The sequence below is a fragment of the Colobus angolensis genome, unplaced genomic scaffold, assembly GCF_000951035.1.
Source record: "Colobus angolensis palliatus isolate OR3802 unplaced genomic scaffold, Cang.pa_1.0 Scaffold257, whole genome shotgun sequence".
NCBI classification, from domain to species: Eukaryota; Metazoa; Chordata; class Mammalia; order Primates; family Cercopithecidae; genus Colobus; species Colobus angolensis.
The window spans coordinates 1,371,141-1,395,377 of record NW_012115788.1 but is presented as its reverse complement, the minus strand read 5'-3'; the positions used below and the strand labels follow the sequence as shown (position 1 = coordinate 1,395,377).

The window sequence follows — 24,237 nt, the reverse complement described above, 5'->3', positions numbered from 1 at the left end:
TTTGTAGGAAGGTCAGTATTTTATTCTTGAATTACCACTTTCATACACTAGCTGCAATCAGAGTAATGTTTTTACCGATCTCAGCAGGCTTTAAATACTTTCTGCCTCATCTTTGTGTCTCCAGCTCACAATGAATCTGTTCCCATAACTGCCGATTTCTTTTAGCATCAGTACAGTGACATTAATTTTCTGACTGTTTCTATATCTATTTTACATAATCTTACAAAAGTGTTTTTATTTTGCATTGAAGGAGACTAGTTTCATCTTGGATTGGTTTTGAACATTTAAGAAGTTGGATATTTGTGATGCAATTTTCCCATTGATCTGGGCCTCATCATTTCATTAGAATCACTCTTGTATTTTAGGATTGCTCTTTTAGGAAACAGTTTCATTATCTGGACTAGCTGTTGCTCCTCTTATTGATAAATTCTCTTTCTGTAATAAGATATGTATCTGTTGTCTTTTTTATCAGCTGCCCCTAAATGACAATGAGGATGTATTTGGGTGGTGGGTTGAGCGGGAGGTTGGTTATCTTTTCCTCCTTAATAAGTGCAGGTGAGTCAGTCACCCAAGATTTCAAATTGGTCCTTATTTTTAAAGACCAGCAGGTACAGATATATATATATATATATTTTGAAACGGAGTCTCGCTCTGTCGCCCAGGCTGGAGTGCAGTGGCCGGATCTCAGCTCACTGCAAGCTCCGCCTCCCGGGTTTACGCCATTCTCCTGCCTCAGCCTCCCGAGTAGCTGGGACTACAGGCGCCCGCCACCTCGCCCGGCTAGTGTTTTGTATTTTTTAGTAGAGATGGGGTTTCATTGTGTTAGCCAGGGTGGTCTTGATCTCCTGACCTCGTGATCCGCCCGTCTCAGCTTAGCACTCACACATGAATTTCCCAGAATTATCTGGGAAAACCTTTTGGTGAAGCATTTTTTTTTTTCAGTTGAAGTGCTGGCAGTTGCACTCAGCCCAACAAAAAGCACTACACAAAATGTCTCTCTTGGGAGATGTCCTGCTTCTTCTAAACCTTGTGTTGGGCCTGTGAAATACTCAGAACTACTCAGAGTAGAAATGTAATGCAAACACTGGGTAGTGATAGTGTCATTAATTATGCTGTTTTTGCAGCTGAAAACTAGAAAACTAGAAGTGTTTAAGGTGAGGTTCAGCTGAGGTTCATTGAACAGAGAAGGGTCACGTAGCCTGGCTGTGAACCACATCCAAGTGTGGCCATGGCAGGCAAGATGACAAGTTCATAACAATAATGGTATGCAATAATATACTGATGCTATGACACACAGCATACATGTAAACTATTATAAAAATCATGTGATTTTTCCTGGTGTGTTATTTTTCTGTTTACCTTTGAAAGAATGGGTAAAAGGTAGGCCTTTGGAACCTGCAGGAGAAATTAAGACTCAGGAATCTTCTGAATGCTATGGTAAACAAAAATCAACAGAGTCGAGAAAGAATGTGTGTACAAAGTGTGTGTAACCATGAGGATGCGATGTGCCATACTTGGCTTTTTGATCCAGTTGTCAAAGAACTTCCTGACAGATAGATGTGTGTGTCTCTCTGCTTCACCTTTGTGTATCCATTAGGAAGTAGTGTTATCTGGTGATTCATAGCATAAGTTATACAGCCAAGTCCAGCTGGCTTGAATTCTAGTTCTACTTACTACCTGTGTATTTGAGTTACTGTGTGTAACTCAAAGCCTCAGTTTTGTTGTCTGTGAAACAGGAATAAGAATGTTACCCACATCATATGATTTTCAGTATCATGCAACAATGATGCACATAAAACATACAGTGCCTGGCCATGGCCAAGTGCTCACTAAATATTGGTTATTACTATAAGTTCAGCAAAGGATGCAAAACTAGAAATGATTACATATACAGAACTCCCCAGAAAGTCATGTTCATTTCATTGGTTTGAAAGGTCGTAGATGGCTACCCATATCTTGTAGGTGTTTATAAATGTTACTCTCTTCATGTATATTTTTGTTTAAGGGCATTTGTTAATAACTCCAGGAAGAAATTTGAGGGGTGTGTAGCATAACTACATGTGATTTATTATAGGGCGGTGGTCACGAGACTCAGGATTGGGAGATGTTCTTTTCTCCAGGTGGGTTAGACTTTTGATCTCTCAATAGTTGCTTGCTTCAAATCTCTTGTTGCACAAGTCTGTCTATTCTTGGAGATCAGAGAGGTCTTGGTTTTCAGAGGCCATTGGAGTTTGGGTCCAAGATACTTGGCAGAGAGGAATAGGTATTAGGGAGTCCTAAATTATGGTTGTGGACTGTGGAGTTCCCTGCAGAGAGCACTCAGCCTTCTCTCTCTGCATTTACTTTATAAATGGTTTACGAGATCTCTAATAGTTTGCCTTAGTCTTTACTTCTGCATCATCCTTGTGAGTATAAATACAAATGAAAAGTAAGATGTAGGCCAGGCGTGGTGGCTCAAGCCTGTAATCCCAGCACTTTGGGAGGCCAAGACGGGCAGATCACAAGGTCAGGAGATCGAGACCATCCTGGCTAACACAGTGAAACCCCGTCTCTACTAAAAAAAAATACAAAAAAACAAGACGGGCGAGGTGGCGGACGCCTGTAGTCCCAGCTACTTGGGAGGCTGAGGCAGGAGAATGGCGTAAACCCGGGAGGCGGAGCTTCCAGTGAGCTGAGATCCGGCCACTGTACTCCAGCCTGGGCGACAGAGCAAGACTCTGTCTCAAAAAAAAAAGAAAAGTAAGATGTGATTCAGACGTATCCATAAACAAGAGTCATCTCTGGATTCTAGCAATAAATAAACCATAATGTCCAGCAAAATTAACCTATGGCTGTTTCTCGAGCTAATTATCTTCCCACAGATAGAAACACTACTGATTCCACGTCCACTGGTTTTTCAATTTGTCTTCCTTACTTTATTTTGGTGAAATTCAGGAAATTTTCAAATTAGATCATTTCTGAAGTTGTGCATTACCAAATATCAGAGTAAAACCATCCAAACACCTTCTCTTTCCATGTGTAACTCCAATTTCCTGAGGCTAATTTCTTCCTTCTAATTACAAGCACTCCAAGAACTAGGTTTTGCTACTCAGCATGAGAACAAGTAACTCTTATTTCTTCAGTCTGAGTTTGAATGCAGGAGGCTTCCTGAATCTGCCAGAATACAGGTGCTTAAGGTATAAGATCAATATAAATGTTCCCTGTTCTATTACGAAAATTAAATGTTTAGTGCTAAGGTTAACTAGGGAAAACATAGATCTCCCAATGATCAGAATTTCTTGCTTGATATATCTTGAAGGAATCTTGCCCTGCTGACAGGTAACATGAGACACTGACTTCTTTTCTTATTTTCTCCTCCCTAAAGGAGAGTTAAGTTTAAGGAGTTAAAACGTGGAAGTTCTAACTATGTGTCAAATGTTATTTTAAAATTACTAGGTTGATGTAGGTATTTTCATCAAATCCAAGTGTACTCTTTGGTGTCTCACTGTTTACTCATGACAAAATAAAAACATATATGTTCATTTGGGAGGATTCTGCTTTACCATAAATAAGTGGCTAGAATGTCTTTCTGGACCAAGCTTTCTTGTCATTTTTGCCCTTCACCCTAATAACTAGGACATACCATCTTAGCAGAGCTAGAACATCTTATGTTGAGACTGGCATTCAAGATTATCCCTTGACTTACTTTCTGATTTCCCTGACAGTAGTGCATTGAGTCTACTGAATGATCATGTGAATGAATTTAGTGTTAGTCAGCAAAGGGTCAAATCATGCAATTTGTTTTAGAAGCAAAACATCCTGCCCCCTGGATTCCACCAAACAGCCTCCCTCCCTTTCTTGAAAGTTTCTTGCTTTATCAGGTTCTGAAATTGATTCCTAACAAGTGCTGTAACCTAAGAAAACAAGAATAATTCTGTTTTCATTGTTCTCATATTTTTAAAGTTTATGTAGTTGGGATTTAATTTCCACAATAAAAGTTCTTTTGTTAATATAACTTTACCAAGTAGTCTAGCTCCAGTCTTACCCACTTGGGAAACTTTAAAAAATGGCAGGACTCAGTCTCCTTTTATTTTTAATCTGAGACCATAACAGAAAAAGTGTCAGAACTCAATAGTACTTTTCTTTCCCCATTTCTTTCATATTCAAGCCACCAGATAAGAGCTGTGGCTGCAAATTTTAGCAAAATGCCTTGCTATCTACCACTTCTTAATGGCTTATTATGCGCCAGGCACAAGGTTAAGTACTTGGCATTATATTAACTGATTCAATCAATATAATGATATAAAGCAGATACTAGCATCCATGTTCTAAGTGCATATACTAAGACTTTGAGAGGTTAATTTCACATAGATAGAAAATGAAGGAGTCAGAATCTGATCACTAGACCCCTTCTTACTAGAAGGCCGCCGTGAACACCCTAAAAAACATAGATGTGGTGAGTAGGACGGGGAAAAAAATGTAGTATAAAGTGAAGAAACATACAGCCCCTATCATGAAAAATTAGGCACCATTAAGATACTAAGTTCTCCCTCTGCCTGAAAGACCCCAGTATCCATACACCTATAAAAGAGAGTGCAAAAAGACTACCTCAAGGCCCATCACACCTCAAGGCAGGTAGTGAGTAATTTTCTCCTCTTCCCTTAATCTTCTCTCCCATCCTTTGCAAATATTACTGCTGAAATGAAGGTGGCTGGTGAGAAATAAATAAAATGGCTGCACACGCTGCTTGAAAATTGTCATATTTTTTAGTTAAGGAAAAGATCAGCACACGTCAGAATTCAAGACTGAATCAAATAAGTATCCTGATTAGAATTGCATGCATGCCCTGAGTCAAATGCCTTCGAGTATATACATAGTCAATGAAAGGGAATAAAAGTCTGTGTGTATGCGCTTGGATTTGTTTTCTGTGTGATTACGATTAGCATTGCAGTTCTCCAACGAAAGTATCTCCTGCTCAGTAGTCTCTTTTGTGTTCTTCAGTGCTAGTAGTCATAAGAACTAGGTATTTAATAACACAGTATAACAACTACCCATTGCAAATTAAGAATACTCTTATAACTGTGCCTTGGAGCCCAGCTTTGGGTTCTGTACCATATTCTCTTCCTTAAAAATGCTGACAATTGGGATGCTATTTCGTTGAGATTTTTCCATATCCCACATATGTATGCATAGAAGGTTCAAGATTGCTGAGTTCTTTTGGTTAATTGCAACTCAGTTACCGAACTACTCAATGATTAAAGAAGAAACGTTCCAGAGGCCTTCTGTTTTGATTCTAGCTTACTGTAATCTTCTAATGATGATGCCAGCTTTTATACAAAGGACGACAGCACCATAGCGGGCAGCCATTTTGTTGAGGAAACTGGAAACGCTCACCCTTTTAAAAACCTAAGCTACCCTGACTACAGTCTTATTATTTCTTCAGTTTAAGGTTACATTTTCTGCCTCCCACAGACTAATGTCACTTCTCCATGTTGAGAACAAGAGCGACATTTGGCATTTGGTTATCCCAAACCCAAATCTCTGACCCTTTGTTTTTAGTACTTTGCCATTTTGATTTTGCTTTTTTAATTTGCTTGTGACTCTCTGCTTCCCCCATCTTTTTTTTTTTTTTGGTACAATGATTCTTACCTTGTCTTTCCCCAGTCCGTTTCTGACCTGGAGAGACGTACAGCATGTTATTGTCAGGACTTCCCGTGCGGGACATTTGAACGCTAATGACTGGAAAACCAATGCTGCTGGTTTTAAGGGTGAGAACTTCTTTCATATTCTGTCACAGGCAAAATATTTTTATTTTTCCCCCATTTTAAACGGAGAGCAGGAAATAGAACCCCTCCAACAAAACTTTAGATTTTGTGCTGACACACAAAGAGCTTGATCTTTTAGTAAATAAAAGGCAGGTTGATTTTTTTAAGTTAAAACTACACAGATAAGTGAGATTTCTTTGGCTTCCCACATCATAGGTCAATTTTTTTAAAAGATCGACCAACTCCCATGTATAGTCGACCTATGGGACCCCTGATTAGTTTACTATTTGCTGTCATTGAGTATCTAAGTGATATTTATAATAATGTATTTTAAAATGCCTCACCTTCTATAGGACTACTTCCACTTCAATAATAACTGATATATATTGTTCACTTTAGTGTAGCACTGTTAGTTGCTAAGGCCATGCATTCTACAAATTTTGCTTTTGTTTGTTTTAAATTTTCCACAAAGAAAAACAGGTAATAATTCTAAGAAATGTTACTTTATATAAACTAAAAATTCTGATGAAGCTTTATAATGTCCAGTCCTTATGCGATTGTGCACAGTATGTAACAAGTACTGAAGATTTTCCCATGGCTAATACAGATCATAGTTCCCAAAGTCTTATTAACAGTAGCTATTCTACTTATTGTCATAGGTAATATATGTTATAATAAAAATAAAATGGCCATATAAAACATATATCCTAAAGTTTAGTATATTTACTCAAGTTGTAAGTGACCTAAGTTATAATAAAGTTTTAATTCATTAATCTAACTTATAACAAAGATTAATTTGTTTATATCTACAGACTTAAAACGTACTCCCAAATAATCTTAGTATCATCATATATCTGTATCGATGAAATACAGTGTTCCATAGCACAGGGCACATCTACTTAAAAACTGAGGTTCTGATGGTCAGACCATTGGTAACATGGTCCTGAGCAAGTCATTTAATTTTTAAGGGCCCTAATAATTTAAGCATTTTGGATGCTAAGTAATATTATCTACAGATCATATCTTACGTATGATCTTAATATATCCTTTTATATGACCAATATATGCCAATATTTCTACCAGAATGTATATTTTTAAAATTACTTGTAAATAATTTATTATAGATTCATGCTGAAACAAAACCTATAAATATCCTAGATTACCAGTGCCACATTAAGAATTCTTTGATTAATATCTTCACAGAAGGCTTCACTCTATTTTTAGGAAAAGAATATGTCCCTGCTTTGGAGTATTATCAAACACCTTTCCATGTATGTAAACTATATAATGCAGCAGTTTTCAATGAGCTTTCAATCTAGAATTGTAAATACCTGTTGGCATTGCATTCTCTGAAGCCCAAATCAGGAGATTTGATCCCAAAATTGTAATTGCATGGACAACATCAAAATTATTAGAAATTTCAGTTGTTCCAGAAAATCCAGGGTGTAATTTGCCATATGTATGTTTCGTTTTGATTAGCTTCCACATGCTCCCAACTCCTACAATATAAATCCGTGAGGCTGCAAGGGAGAGAAGGAGCTGACACACAACCTTGGCTGATTGAAAGCTGGAATGAACTTCTTAGTAGAAGTATCACAGACTAAGGACATTAACCTCCATGAAGCTGAGGAAACTTTAACCCAAATAAATGTCTTAGTTTTACTTATTACTTTTTGGCAATTTAAAAAGAGCAAATAGTTCTAACAAAAATGCAGCTCTTTTGAAAACCTCTGTTGGTTTAGGAGAGGGGGAAACAGGGGATTTAGACTAAATCACCAGACCCAAACCTGAATTTGAAGAGGGTTGTGAACTGCTTCTGGCAAGGAGGATATGGTATTTTACTATTGCACGTGGCAATATTTAGTATAATATTTCACTCTTCTCTTAGATGGCTGCCAAGAGTAACAATTAAAGTTCACTTTTTCACAGATGAATTATTCTGAATGGGCTGGGCTCCCAGTGGGATTGTTTTGTAATTTTGTTGATGGCAAGTCCCATATTTCATCTAAACAGGATCATAATAAGATGACTTTAAAAAAAAAGAGTTATTTTCTTCTCTACTCTAAACATTACCATCCCCTCCCTAGAGTCCCACAAATAAATGTGATTAAGGCAGAGGCTAGCAGGAGAAGCAACATGCTTTGGGGAAGTGGAGAATGCAGGTTACTAGGACTGCAGAAAGATGCTATGACTTTTTACGAAATAACATCTGAAAGAACAAAAAAGAGCTAAGGCTTAGAAAAGGTTCCTGCAACAACAAGGGCTGGTATTTAAATTAGGTCAGCCGGCTTTTGCAGGTCTTGCTTAGCAGGAATCCATAGTCACATATTTCTCCTTAGACTGGGAAAACGGCAATTGCCTGCCTACAGAAATGTGTGGTCCTGGGTGCCCTTCTTTGTCCCGCCCAACTCTGTCCTAACACTGAGTGAAATATATGCATGAAATGAATCTGAAAACTCCTGTTCTTCCTTGGGCTTACTTTTGTGTCCCAGTGTTGAGTAATTTATTAATAACTTGTTGGAAGAGTAGTTTAAAAAAAAATAGGAGAACAATTTCACAAATTGCTCAATTGTGAGTAATAGGGACATCAATGTCCCCCATCAGAATTTCTTTCTCATCAAGTAAAGCAGAAGCCACTTAGAGTAGCAAACAACTCAGTTTTGGAGTTCAGACATCACTAGACTTCATAGTCTTTGTTATCACTGATAACTTCAGTAAAGCCAACACCCCAGTGAACAGTCTCTACCAAAACCCTACCAAATCCATTTTATCCAACCTCCTGACGTTTCTTCAGACATACCCCATGTCCTACATCCTAGGCAGACAGCAGCACTAGATGATGTTTGAGCTAGACTTGTGTGCGACCCACCTGAAAGCAGACTTGATCCGTTCGTACCCACATGTGTTATGGACTGGAACAGGGAAGGGTTTCTCATCCTGAAGCAGCTGCTGGCTTGGACAGATTCTCATTCAGGCTAGGAAGCTGGCCTTGAACAACTAAAGAATGTGGCTTTCTGATGACTCATCTCTGTTTCTCTGAGAGTGGGATTACCCTGGAGGTGCTCACTGAAGAGCTAGGGACAGAGAACTTTCTTCTCCTTTTTCTGTGCCCTCCTTATAAAAGCACTCTGTAAATGACCCTGTCATGAGATGACCTCACAGAGAGGGAAGCCACATGTAAACATTCTTATGCTAATGGCAACTTAATTTTCAACAATTTTAATCAAACTAAGATTATTCTGCCCTGCTGCTTCTTAAATAATAATAATAATCTCTTATAGTATAATTAAAATATCTTTTCCAATAGATTCGTTTTTCAGAATAAACATAATCCAATGAAAACATACCTATGGAAACTGACTAAACATTATTTTGCCTTATTCATCTTGTGAATAATCCGAGCTAAGTTTCAGACAACAGCTTTTGACTTTAAACCTCATCCAGAGATAGTTTGTTTAAATTAAATGTAATAAAGATCATGTACCTATCAATCTACTTTAGATTGCCCATGAGAATAGGGAATTATTTGCCTTAGACCAGATGAACAGATGTGATATTCTGCCACCAGAGAACTGGAATCCAAATTCCAGTATTTTGTTTCTGACCAATATTTGCAACACCAGGAGGTGACTTTGGCATTAAGCTGTTTGGGGTTTTGTTAATATTATTTCTTTCCTCCTTTGATCCCTTCCCTTTCTGCTTATGAAAAGTCTTTTCTGTTTTGTTTTGTTTTCTATTCTTTTTAATTCTCCTTTGTGTTCCCTAAAGCATACGAATTAGCCATAAAAGTGAAGGCTGTTGCCATTCCAGCTGGTTTTTCTTCCTGGAATGTAATGGATGTTATCTCTTCATTTATCTATTTCCCAATATTTCCTGAGCACCTTCAGCATGCCCACCCAACACATGTTGAAGTGAGCACACAAAGTGGGAGGGGAAGAAACGTCAGGGACACCATGGCATTGACTCATCTGACCTGCCCTGGTGTAACTTACATACAGAAACAGAAATTTGCACTCCATCTCTTTTTTTCTTTAGTCAAGCTCAAACAATCTGTCAGGTCATGTTAGATAAGTGATGATGATCCTTCTCTCATCATCTAAAATTCAGGTTAATGTCGGCAGCAGAAGGCATCTGCTATAGAGAATATCTTTGTCTGCTGTGTATTTTGACCAGCTCTATTTGGGCATATAGTATATGCAGATCCACAGAGCCATGCGGAAGACTTTCATGCAGACATTTTTCATAACCTGTGGCTTATCATCATTTCAGGAAGAAGTTAGCTCTTTCTTGTGATCTCCTCCCTTTTACTGCTGTAATCTGAGGAAACTGTAAATCCACTGACCTCTCCCACCAGTGCCTGGGCTGTGCGGGCTGATTCTTGCCCCGAGTCCTTATCTTTGGTTTGGATGTGCAGTTATAATTATAATTGAATGCATGCAACATCAGTGATCTAGTTTTCTTTTTTTCAAAGTGTTTATATTGGATTATATGACTGTATACAGTTAAACTCTCTTAAATCTAAGAACAGGAATAGACGTCAGATAATAAATTAGGACCTTCTGTCATCTTTACTAGGCGAAAGAATGAAAAAAATGTCATTGAAAATCAAAAAATGACAACTAAGTGAGAGAGGTTACCACGCCTTCCATTTCACTGCCCTCCCAGACTATGTAAGTCTCTTTTTTTCTACCAGCATGTTGCTGAAACCTCCCCCATCCCCACTGACTCTTTCTTTGACCACAACTAAACTACTAGATTTTTTTTTTTTTTTTTTAATTTCTAACTGATTACCCACCGTGGGGAAAACAATTGACAGTCTAACATGACTTCTTAGCCTCCGAGGCCTTAACTTTTAATAACCTGTATTACTTTTAATTGCCATCATTTTATTTCCACTGGTAGGGTTGATAATTTTAAGATGTCCAATATATTTTTAATACCTACCTGTCTTGTTTTCAGTTTGTAACACTTATTAAAAAGAATTGAAAGTGCTGAAACCATTAAGCATGCTGTGTGTTCAATCAAAACGAAAGGTTTTAAAATGTGTTTTTCAGTGTTTTTGAGTTGTGTTTTGAGTGTAAAGTGATTTCTGATGTGTTACCATTTGAAAGGGTAAAGTTTCATTGTACTTTATTATTTCACTGTACAAATAAGATTCCATCTTCACCACCTGCTATGCTCATACACTGTTGGTAGCTATGATTAAAGCTACATAATGCACTGTAATTGGTAATCTGTACCTTGTGATTTTGAAGAAATGGTGAAGTGAAATGGTACTCATCTGGTCAGTGTCTGAGGTGGTATTATCAGAAAAATCAGTCGCTTGACTCCAGTCTTGATCCCACTTGCAGAAATAAGGCCCTTCCTACTTGAAAAGACAGAGGGAGGTAAATACATTTGATTCCACCTAATAAAATGTACTCCCTGGAAATGCCACCTCATATATTTTTTTAAGATAATGTGTTTTCTACCACTGTGCTCTGTGAACTCTTACCCATTTCATATTTATTGACTGAAACCCTTTCATTTTTGTATTTATTGACCATTGTATAGATGAGTTTATCTTCTAGCTCATTTACAAAAAAAAAAAAAAAAAAAACCCAATGTGAATCACACAGAATTTAGGAATTTTACCCTTATTGTTTTGCCTGGTAGATGATTTACCCAAACATCTCCATGGGAATATAGAAACCCTGATAGCAAACTCTGCTTAATCATGGCTTCATCTGGAGTCTTTCATCCCAAATGCCCACTTGTCTCATCAGAATGTTCAACTCATGCCTACCGAATATGTGATGCTCAAAAATATTTTCTACAAATGAAAAGTGATGATTTCTCTATGCCTGTCGTTGACTGAATGGTGGTATTAGGTTTGTTAGGCTTTTGGGGGTTTCATTTTGTTTTGCCCTTTCATCCCTGTTAGTGTTAAATGCATGCGGTTTCACACTGAAAAACCATTCTCAAAATAGAATTGAAATGATGGTTGCACTCTTTGCCTGTTATCTGTATACAAGATGTAATTAGTTAACGAAGAGAACTACATTTGGAGTGGTTTTGTGATTTTGCCAAAATCTTAAGAGCCTTTAAATTCAAGTAGAAAGTCTATTAGTGATATTTTCTGTGGCCTTTGAGGAAGTCAATTAGAGTTTTTGTACCTTGGTTTTTGAGGAATGTGGATAGCTAATACTAAACATAATGAGAAGAATGAATTGAATGAAAAGTGCTTTGAAAATGGAAAGTACCAAACAAAAAGAGTCTTAAAACTATATTTTCATACACGAAACTTTCTACTCCTTGAAATGAGAATAAAGACATGGAACTGTAATGTGAATTAGAATTTTTTTGGGGTTGAAAATTAATTCAGTTACCTGGAGTGGGCTACAGAAAATATATCAAGGACTTTATAATAAAATATTACTAATATGTCATCAAAGTTTTTTAACCATTATTTGTGTATCAATGATAATGCAACTATACTTAAATTCTGTTTTGCAAATTAATTTAAATGTTTAAATGTCACCTTAAGTTCAACCTGCTAAATCTTTAAAGCTGCAATCAATTGCTTCAACTTAGGAACTAATGATAGAAATCTGAACTCATTGTAGCCTATCAACAGCCTATCAACTCTAGTAATTGATATACAGTGTAAATCTGTGAGTTTAAAATATGATTTTTAGCAATGTGTAAAAGCATCTACATTTTTTTTTTTTTTTTTTGAGACGGAGTCTCGCTCTATCGCCCAGACTGGAGTGCAGTGGCCGGATCTCAGCTCACTGCAAGCTCCGCCTCCCGGGTTTACGCCATTCTCCTGCCTCAGCCTCCCAAGTAGCTGGGACTACAGGCGCCCGCCACCTCGCCCGGCTAGTTTTTTGTATTTTTTAGTAGAGACGGGGTTTCACTGTGTTAGCCAGGATGGTCAAAAGCATCTACACTTAAGAGAAAGTAGACATCTCTTTTGGGTAATCACCTGAAGAAATTCAAATCTCTAATTCTAATGACTCTGGACTTTAGGTATTTGTAAAACTCTTCTTTCAGCCCATGACTTTGACTATTCTTAATAACAGCAACTCTTATTATTTTGTGGTTATGGTTGATATTTTAGGCAAAGATATACGTCGTCAAGCTCTACGCTTGTGATTGTAGAGAATGATGTCAGTCCAAAAGTGTATTTTGACCATAAAGTAATGAAATTGAACCACTCATCATTGGATTCTGAATCCAGTTCCAAAATAAGATGCCCAAAAATGATTTAAGTCAAGAGAGTCTTAGCAAAGTACACACACACACCCCTCTACATTCCTTTTACAGCCTATTTTGAAATTCAACAATCATCTTATTTGAGGTTTTGTATTTATTTAAAACAAAAAATTCACTCATCTCTGAACTCAGTGGTTCAGTGGTTGGGCTCCAGAGTCCAACAACATGGAAGTGAATGCCAGCTTTATACGGTATATCTGGTAATCTTCATACATTCTTAATCAACTTTATTGAGGTAAATTTACATACAATTAAAAAACACATTATGTGTACAGTTCAGTGAGTTTTGACCTATGTGTACATCCGTGTGACCATCACCACAATCGAGTTATAGAAACCTCTGTCACTCTAAAGAGTTATTCTGTGCTCCTTTTTCATCCTCTATCCTCCTCCTGCCCTGGCAACCACTCATGTACTTTCTGTCCCTATAGATTAGATTGTCTTTTGTAGGCTTTCATATATATCGAATTATTTGAAACCAGCTTCTTTTTTGCCATATAAGATTTTTGAGGTTCATCTGTGTCGTTAAGTAAGTCAGGCATTCCCACCATAAAAAAGAATGAGATCATGTCTTTGAGGGAATGTGAATGGAGCTGGAGGCCATTATCCTTAGCAAACTAACACAGGAACAGAAAACCAAATACTGCATGTTCTCACTTTTAAGTGGGAGCTAAATGATGAGAACTTGTGAACACAAAGAAGGACCAACACACACTGGGGTCTACGTGAGCAGGGAGGGTGGGAGGAGGAACAGGAACAGGAAAAGTAACTATTCGATACTGGGCTTAATACCTGGGGGATGAAATAATCTGTACAACAAAGCCCCATGACATGAGTTTGTCTACATAACCAACTTTCATAGGTACTCCTAAACCTAAAATATAAGTTAAAGAAAAGTAATGTTTTAAATTTTTAAAAGTATATCAGGCATTCATTATCTTTTATTGCTATCTAGTATTCCACTCTATGAATATCCCACAATTTCTATACTCATTCACTTTTTCATGGAACATTTTATTGTTTCTGGTTCCGAGTTAGTATGAGTACAACTGCTCCAAATAGTTATGTACAAATCTTTATGTGGACAAATTATAATTTTTAAATATTAGTTAGAAAAGTCCTCTTCAGTTTGAACAATTGAAGAATGAGGGAGCAATCCAAGAAGCTAACTAGATATAGAGCATTTCAGGCAAGATGAACAGCATGTACAAAACCTGTTCAAAGAAAAACAAGAAGGCCATCCTAGCTGGGGTGGAGTGAGCAAAGGGAAGAATGAGGAAAATCGTATCATATAAAGAATTTAATGCCTCTCTTCATTCATAGTATGTACTTAAGGAAAATTATTTATGAGCTATATGTCATGCATTCTAATATAACATATTCAGTTAATATTCTGTTCAGATTTTTGTAAGATAAGAATCCAGCATATTTTATATAGAGATACAGATGTAGATGTATATAGAGCTATATCCATTAACATGGAATTTGTATTTTAGAAATGAAATTTGATCCCTAGCCCTTTCAAATATTAGACTCACTACATTATAGTCACATATCTCTTGTGACACTTCTTTTCTCTTCTTTGTAGTCTGTTTTCTCTAATTTGGGCTATTGTTTTCATTTCATATTGTCAGCGATTTTAGTTGATGGTTCTGGATAAATTATTAACCTCCTTATTTTCTCTTTTTTATAAGATTACTTGGATTTCAGTAAACAATAAATGGCCTCAAAAGTGTTGGAAATAGCATAATCTGCCAATGATTATGAAGTATATTAATGTCATATCCCTAATCTAAATAAAGCATAAATAAGTACAGTGAAAGGGGAAAGGTGTTTGAGAACTTGAGGGTTACCAAAAGTTGGGGAACCAAGCTTATCTGGAATACTGTAGTTTCTTTTAGTTTAAACAAATGCCTTCTTTTGTTTGTGTTTCCTGGGGACTGGAAATTAAAACTGGAAGGCAACAGGTCTGGGGAAGGGGCAAAAGAGAGGGCCCAGTGTACAAAAAGGACAGGTATGGTGTGAAGAGGAAAGTAATCTAAAAGAAATCAAAAGCAGAGCTACTTGAATCCTGCAGTTAGGAGTTCTCATTTCATTTGAAAACCATTTTGGAGCCGCTGCAGTGATTGAGAAAGTGAGCTAGATAATAATAATGACTTTCAAGCAAGTTGATTCAAGTTGCTATTCTGATGTCAAAAAGAATATTATTTCTTTCATTGATGGTGTGAATCTATTGTTCCTATGTCTTACAAAATGGCATGTATGTAACAAATTGACTGGTTGAAATGAAAAGAAATTGTCTTGCAGTGATCATTTTATATTATCTTAGTAGCCGTTGTGTATTCGTGACCTTAAGACTGTGACATTCAGCGAAATTTTTTATCATCTCTTGGCCTTCTTCTAAATGAAGAAAGTTGTAGAGTTGGGATATATAATCATCTTTGCTACATCCCACTTTTGTTTTTTAAGAAGAGAAATAAGTGCTTTTTGAAATGACTCTTTAATAAACCCCGGGCAAAAGGCGTGGTGACAAGATTGCTTCTTGAAAAGTATCAAGTCAGAAATTGCGCTTTGAGAAGCCTTCACATATTTCCTTTGACCAAAGTCTTTTCGTTGGTTGTTATTGCTCACCATGACCTCCAAAAAGCCATCTAACTTCCGATATTTGAATTTCTTTTTAGCATACAATTGTAGTCTTTGTATTTGCCATATAACCTTACAAACATTTAAAGAAAGCAAGTATACATAATTGTGGTTAGCATCTTGAGTTGATGTACACGTGCTATGCAAGCAGAATGACAGAAGCTCTTAGGGTTTATAAATGACTTTTCCTCCTTCCAAAGTATTGTATTCATATTCTTTTTCTAGGCCATGAAGCCAACTTAGAATTTTCAATAGTCTTAAGAAGCTATATTGTTTTTCTGAACCCACCAGAGGTTACAATGTATATGCTTTCTTAATGTACTATGTGGGATGGTTTTGTCAGGAAATCATCTGCTTCTTTTCTTGTTTTACCTTCAGAAGTATATTTACAGCCAAAGTAGAAGATATGTATCCAGCTTGGTTCCAAAGTTCAATCCTGTGCATCTTAGAAGCCTAAAACCCCCACTGCAGTCACGTATCATGAAAGAATCAGAGAAGATAGCTAAAAACATGAGAAATATCTGATTGTTTGACAGAGCTGCCACACTTGGTTGCATAGGTTGTTAACTGCACAGGGGAGCCAAACTAAAGGGTTGAGTGGGTAGGTACGGAAATCTGGCCTTGGATCCAGTCACCAAGGAATGTGCCGTGCCCTGCAGTGGGATGATGTCCAACTTAAGGAAAGAGTTACCTTTCTCTAATCAACAGAAGTCCCACATGGGCATCCCCATTGCATGGAATTCTGTTGTGATTTCTTCCAGAGCTATCAAAGGCACAGGTATCTTTTAAGAAGTATGCAACCAGAGATGGTTCTGTTCATTTTAACCTGCAACCATTGCTTCAGTCTTGATACCCACAGAACCTATTTCTTCATTGGTAAAGTAACTCAGTGTTACTATAGTTAAATAAAATTTTGCAATATCTGGCCAGGAGCAGTGGCTTATGCCTCTAATCCCAGCACTTTGGGAGGCTGAAGTGGGCAGATCACGAGGTCAGGAGTTCAAGACCAGCCTGGCCAACATGGTGAAACCCCATCTCTACTAAAAATACAAAAATTAGCTGGGCGTGGTGGCGGGCGCCTGTAATCCCAGCTACTCGGGAAGCTGAGGCAGGAGAATCTCTTGAACCTGGGAGGTGGAGGTTGCAGTGAACCAAGATTATGCCACTGCACTCCGGTCTGAGTGACAGAGCAAGACTCCATTAAAAAAAAAAAAATTGCAATATCTGTGACTCTTTCATCACTGTCTTTATCACCAGCTCTCTAAACAAAGTTTGAAGTAAAATCTCAGAATCTTAAGTGAGCATAAGTGCTAAGCACAAATGTATAATTCTTTTCAGGTACTTTTTTTTACATTCAACAAAAATGATGGAAGCTTCTTGAATTCAAATGTATGATTCTTTCGTTTGAATTCCAGTAGAAGATCCATATTTGGGGTGGAGTCCTTGTAAATATTGGTATGTGTAGGATACATGAGCCCAGAGCAGGGGTGAAAAGGCTTCATTTGAAGTCTTCCATGATTATCATCAACCTGTCTTGTGAAAATACTCCCCATAGCTCATTTTTTCTACCAAGGAATAGAGCTTTAAATGTGAAAGGAATAAACTGCAATTGAGGTAAACAGGAGAAACTCTCTCATTGAAATTAATACATGCATATAAGTTTGGATTCTGGCATCAGATATTCCTAGCACAGACTGTAGCACCAGTTTCATATTCCACATCAGGGACAGAGGACTCTAACTTGCTGTGACCACACTGAGTCCATGGTAAGTGGGCCCTGTGGAAATTCGTTGAGGATCAATAAGAGGGCCCAAATAAAGAGGAAGAAAGGGGGCTTATGATTACATCTTTTCCAAATTCAATTTTAGTAAAGATGGCTTAGCCTATCCTATTTTGTTGTCTAGAGAGATCTTGATATTGGTGCGAATGTCTATAATATAAACCAAATCCAAAGGCTCAAAAAGAAATGCTGAAAATTAATCCTTCCGTGGTTCTATGCATGACTTCCTAAGTCCGCTGCACCTAGCACTATACAGTGAGACTCCAGGCAGTTGCTTTGCAGAATCCATCTGGATACATCTTCTGGGAAATAAATAGATCTAGACTCTTTTTTTTTTCTTAGGATCTCAATTCAGACTCTTTACACATGCTCACATCTTGCTAGCCTTTGGCATTTCAAAGCAATTAAACTTCTATCCCATGTTCCAATAATGGCTTCAACAGGCTTCATTTCATGGTGTTATACCAGAAGACACAGTACACCCTGAAATGTCCAGAGTCATCCTTGGAAGAGCCAAAAAGAAAGCTGTTGTGATCACTGCTGGATGTTAACAAATGGGAAGTTGCTCTTTGATACTCAATGCCATTCTTCAATCTGTAAGTGCCACAGAAAATCCCTGATAGAAATGACTGAAGAAGGTCGTTTCTCAGCAAGAATAGGGGAAAGTGTTAGGGACCAGATGTTAAACTTTCCTTCCAAGTCCAACATATATATATATATTTATTGCACATGATGTTTTCATGAGTTCTGAAGTTTTGAAAATGAGAGCAGTACTTTGTGTAGTTGACTTGGACAAGACAAAGTTATGTAGATGATTTCCTAATATGTTTTCCCCCTTTATTACCTTGCAGGGTTATTCTGAGGATTATAATTGATTTGAGTACCCTAGTGGTAAGAAATACTGTATGTCTTGTAGACCACAGTAATCAATGGATAAATATATAGTAGAAAGAAATTCTGAAGACTTGAGCTTGAGTTTCTGTGGCTTTGCACAAGTTCTTTTCGTGTTCATGAGACCTAGTTTCTTCAGCTAGAAAATGTGAATAATACTATCTTGCTAATAAGATCATTGTATTTTATTAGCTACTGTGTAATAAAATACATATGTAAGATATGAATTTTGCCTCCCCTGTAAAATTTCCCCCCAGCCTCTCATTTTGAGAAGCATGCTCAATGCATTAAATGTGCTTCAATTGTAGGGGCAGTAGGATTCAGAAATAGACACGTCAGTGCATTTTCTGTTTTCACCTTTGTACACTGAGCATGATTTTTCATTCAACTCAGTCAAACCCTGATTCTATCCTAACAATGCTGTATGTACTTAACGCCTTAAGGAATGTGCATTCAAAGAAGTAAGTATCTAGACTTCCTTCTTTGAGTGATAATGCAAGTGCAGGTTAATTAAGGGAACTTTTATCTTCTCAAAATGTTTCTGTAAGAGAAGCAGAAATGTTTGGGATAACCATATAAAAAGATACTTACATCATATCCTGTGCAGTCAACTCTCGTTTCTTTTGCTCCTGGCATGAGGGAAGGGGTATTTGAGAATCATGCCTGTAGAGTCTCAGGGCCTATGCTGGAGATGTTAGCCTAATTAACCAGACTTTGCCAGGAGATGCCATCCCTAATAACCTAAGTGTTCTCAAAGTGTGGTCCCTGGACCAACAATATACCCGCATCACCTGAAAGCATGTTAGAAATTCACATTTCTGGGCCTTACCTCAAAACTCCTGCATCATTGGGACCGAGCAGTGTGTGCTTTAACAAGTCCTGGGTGATTCTGGTGCACATGCAAGTTTGAGGACCACTGTCCTAAGTCGCCCACCATATGTAATGAATTACCTTCTCTCCTGTGCGTCTGGAAGTGCCATCCTTAGAAGAATAAAGTGCCATCCCTAGAAGAAATGAAAAAGTAGTCTCTCAAATCGTGTTTTTCCTGCTGTTTCAATAAGGAAGTTGTGAAAGGTTTTCCTCAAACATCTCTCTTGTCGGTTGCTGAGCCATTTGCTCCCAGCTACATCCATTCTCTTTTCTGTCAATTGGACCATGACCCTATGTTTTCAAACTTCCTATCACTCTTAAAGGGGAAGAAAAAAAATCGAAAACCTTTTCCATTCTACTGCCTTCGTTCCATCCCTCCTTTCACAACTAAAAATTCCCAGCAAGTAGTCAAATTAGCTGCGTCCATTTCCTTACTGTTCATTCAGTCCTTCTGTAATTCTTTGCAATCTTGTTTCTACTTGTATTGTTTCTACTTCCACCTTTGAAGAGAAATTATTCTACAACTTTGACCCATCTCCTGCTTGCCATATCTGAAGACCTATTGTCTTCCTCTAGGATTCATGCTCTAGATCAACCCAGTCTAGATCTCTCTTTCTTTTTAGTGATATGCAGATATAGCCCTGGTTCTTTGGCTCTTTATTCTTTTCTCCCCTTCTTTAACCTTAGCCATTCCCTGAGGTCTGTTGTTCACAGAGGGAGAGAGGGAAGGAGGGAGTTTCTCTCTTTCTTCCTCTCTCTCCCTCCCTCCCTTCCTCTCCCATCCTCTTAATGCCACTGCTTTTCTTTCACATGTCTGCCTTTTTTTCAGTTACAAGTATCATGTCTTCAGTAAAGATTTTCAGTTGTACGTTTTCAACATTGACTTCAACCATTACCAATCTAGAATCTCTGCACAAGGCCCTCTCTATGTCATTTACAGTTGAGAACTTCTAAAACAGAAGCTATCAATTATCTTTCACAAACAACTTCTCCCCAAAGCTGACCTCTGTTGTCAGGGGATACCCTTCTGGCCATCATGCTGTTCTTGACTCCTTGGTCACCTCCAGTTTTAATTGCAAAACTCCATTGCTTCTTCCTTACCTGATCTCTCATTTCATTCACCATTCCCATAACCTGGTTTATAATCTCACATGCCTGCACCATTGCAATAGGTTCCCTACCTCAGTCCTTCTGCCCCGATATCCCGTATAACAAATCCCAGATTAATCTTTCCGGAATATCAATTCAGTTATGTCATTTCCTTGATCGTTGGCACTCATTGCCTCCAGAGTAAATCGAGCCATGCATTCCAGGACCACAGAGCTTCCTTGAAAATGCCATTCCAGATATCCTGGTCTCGTTACCTTTTCTCCATGAACCCAAATCTTACTGAAGGATTTAAGGGCCATCTCAAGTCTTATTTCTTCTAAAAGGACATCCAGTTCTCAGTAATGGCTTACTTTTCATAAATTTTACAGAAATTTCCCTACTGATATCCATTAAGCTTAAAAATTATTTGAGTTTCATGAAAATAAACGGAAATGCTCCTGAGAAGCCTAACATAATGGCAGAAACTGAGTAGGATATGTGGTAGCTTTCTTCTCAGTGAAATGGTGACATTCTCAGTGACAAGGAATAATTTTTCTTTGTTCTTTGCCATCATCACCTCCAACGGTGGGTGAAGAAGGCTCCTTGTGAGGTGAGCTGATGGATGTGTGGCTGGGTGAAAGAACCAAATCTTTGTAATTACTGTTAACCACTGAGTAAACAGGCACTCACTTGAAATAAATGTCAACTAAATTTTCTATTCCTCTATCTTACGAGAACTTAAGGGAAAAGCAAAGCAAAACTAAAGGAAAATTAAGTAAAGAATTATCTAAAAGTAATATGTAAATAATCCACAAACAGGAATTTTGGCTGCCGGCTAACCAAACTCCCATTTCATTCATTGTTTGCTCAAGTTTTACATCAAGAAGATCTAGGCTGGGGAACTGACATATGGTCAATCTAATCTTCAACTAGCCTTTACCCAAAGGCCCTTGTGATACATTTTTTATCTTGTTCTCATCTTTATCCAGACAGTCATTCCTAAAAACAAGCAAAAATGGGATCTGGATATGCTGTGGGTTACATGGCTGGGTCTCCCCAAGCTGGTATAGTAGTTTTCGTACTCCTGTTCAAGAAATACCCATTAATTAACTTAAGCAAATTACTTGCCTATTGTAACCCTGCTGGGAGCAAATAAATGAAGACTGGTCAGAAGAAAATAAGAAAATAATTTGACACTTTTTTCTTTTCTTAAAATGGAAAGAGGCCCTTGACAGAAAGCAGACATATCTCCTTCTTGTGTTAACTCTGCAGATGAAACAAATAGTAATAAATATGTTTCTATATGTTCATATAGAATATAATAAATTGTGTGTGTATATATAAACATTATATTCCTATATGTGTATAATGAAGGACATCGTACGTGGAGAAGAGGAGCTCCGCAGTATTTTCCTAGTCTGCACTAAAGAGCCTGTCTGACTATGTACAGCTGCTGACCAAACCCATCCCCAAGAGTAGCTTTGAAGTGCAGGCCCAGGAGACAGTATCTGGAAACTTTCCATGTGCAAGTTCTCAGTAGTGGTGCTGACGGCTGGCATGTTTGGATCTGGCTGGAGTTGTTATGAGAGCCTGAGATTTTAGGAAGAGCAAGGGAAAAATAAAAAACAAACCAGGCAGCCGGGCGCAGTGGCTCACATCTGTAATCCCAAAAGTTTGGGAGGCCAAGATGGGTGGATCACCTGAGGTCAGGAGTTCGAGACCAGCCTGGCCAACATGGTGAAAGCCTGTCTCTATTGAAAATACAAAATTAGCCAGGCATGGTGGCGCATGCCTGTAATCCCAGCTACTTGGGAGGCTGAGGCAGGAGAATCGCTTGAACCTGGGAGGCAGAGGTTGCAGTGAGCTGAGATCACACCATTACACTCCAGCCTGGGCAACAGGAGTGAAACTCCATCTCTAAATAAATAAATAATAAATAAATACCAGGCAGCAGAACACAGGTGCCGGCTGCTCCATTTTACTACCCCAAGGGAGTCTGCATTTTTGCAGTGAGAAGCAGAAGAAAGCATTGCAACTATAGTTCTGAATCTCTAAGAAGCTCATGCTCCTTTTGCACTGAAATATAAGAGTACATGAAGAAGAGAGGGCGGAGGAAGGGAATAAGACAGAGGAAGAAGTAGGTGTTTCTGGGAGCATTCTGGCTTTCCACTGTCAGATATTTAGGTGTGAAACTGCCGACAGGAGACTGAAAAGTATCACTTCCCACTTTTTCTTTCTTCCTTAGGAAGCTTCATTTTGTTTTCATATTTAGCTGTTTCTTTTTACATTTAAAAAAAAAAAAAAACATTACCTAAGTGTTTACATTATGCATGTGGGATGTGGCAACTTGGGAAAGTGTCCCAAGGTTCTCTCAGTTGCATGCTCTCCTCCTGTCCTGCACATTTGGCCTGGTTTGATTAGTAGGTGAGGGAGGCACAGGGTATGTGGTGGGAGCAGTTATTTCAGAGCAGGTGGTTCAGCACATTGAGGATCAAAGAATCCCAAGGTGCTAGGACTGCAACAGCTGCAGGCAGCTCTTTGATCTCTGGTTCGGAATTTCTATCCAGCCCACAGATCAAGCAGCCCTCCTCAAGACAGGAATTTGGGTAACTACCTTTTATTCTGGTGGTTTACTTATAGGTAGATGAGAATAGCAACAACTTGATTGATGGCAGCTGACACCCAGCAATCATGGTTGTCTTTGAGTTCTCCTGCAGTCTGGTCTCACCCTCTATTCCCTACATACTTACTTTCCCCTTCCCCTGCTGGCCATTCACCCGACTGTAGGAATGCTGGTTTCCTTGGGGCCTCAATGAACCACACAAAGACTTAATTATCTAACTAGGATGCTCAGTCCTGGCCCCTGCGATGTGCTACCTTCGTCTCCACCTAACGAAATCCTACACATGCATGAAAGCACAATCCAAATACAGATCACTTTCCCCTCAGGTTACCTTAGGTTACTGCAGATTTGGGTTCACATGGATTGAGTACTTACTGTACACCTGGTTCCATGAGGTTCTTCCTATCCCTTGTATTTGACTGATTTCTTACTCTTTGGATGTCCTTTTATACTTAACAGCAATTATACAGTTTGGTGCTTTTGTTTCTCAGTCAAATTATAAAGTTATTCTTGTCTCACCTCCTACTTGAGTGAGAACACAAATTATTTTCTGTTGCATTTGGATCTCACTGTTGAGTATGGTGTTGAGTACAGAGTAGGTGCTTTGCAACCTGAGTGATATAATAATTAGTTGGATCAATTTTTATATTAGTGAAGTATATTGAAACAGATGCTTTCGAATAATCAAATAATTGAATCTAATGTATCGTCCATGTTTCATATTTTGATGGTTATGTGCATCTGAACAAATAGAAATATAGGTGCAGGATGCCTGACTGCCCTCTGGGAACTAGATTATTGATGTTAACAGTTGGGAGAGTACTCGCTCTCCATAGTACTGTCACATTCCGATTTCAGTTGCATGTACGGTGACCGGTCTCCTGGTTTGCCCAGGAATGAGGGAATTCCCAGGGCTCAGGCATTTCAATGCTAACATCAGACAGCCCTGAGCAAATGTGGACATTTACTCTGTCTCCCTGGTCATAAGGAATAGGGAGGTATTTTAGCTATGCTTTTACATTAAATACTCAGTAATGGACAGTTGTTACTAAGTTGCATTTTTTCAGGTATAGGGCAAATTTAAAGCTTCCACTAGGCTCCTTGGAGAGAGTTTTTGGTGCTGCTTGTTTGCCTTAATTTATTTGTTTGCCCTATTTTATGTATTTGTTTGCGGGATGCTGCATAACACTGTGTTTTAGCAGAAAGGTCCTCTTTCACTTTAGGAAGCTCAAACTGTTTGTAACCAGTCAATTCCTTGTAGAGTGATTTACTAATAATCTTGTTAGTGTCATCATGAAATATCCATTCAGTGTAATTTTGTAAAACTGTTAAATAGCTGA

General features: G+C 38.1%; 1 protein-coding gene across 1 annotated transcript in view; it reads left to right on the top strand.

Moving 5' to 3' along the window:
• The window catches only part of PCSK5 (proprotein convertase subtilisin/kexin type 5), a gene marked incomplete at its 5' end in the record, with an annotated part of 476,836 nt that overhangs the window by 239,408 nt on the left and 213,191 nt on the right, over window positions 1–24,237 (top strand). Inside the window, one exon of the mRNA XM_011947042.1 lies at window positions 5,644–5,747. Coding sequence (XP_011802432.1) covers window positions 5,644–5,747 — 104 coding nt within the window. The remainder of the gene's footprint in view (window positions 1–5,643; window positions 5,748–24,237) is intronic.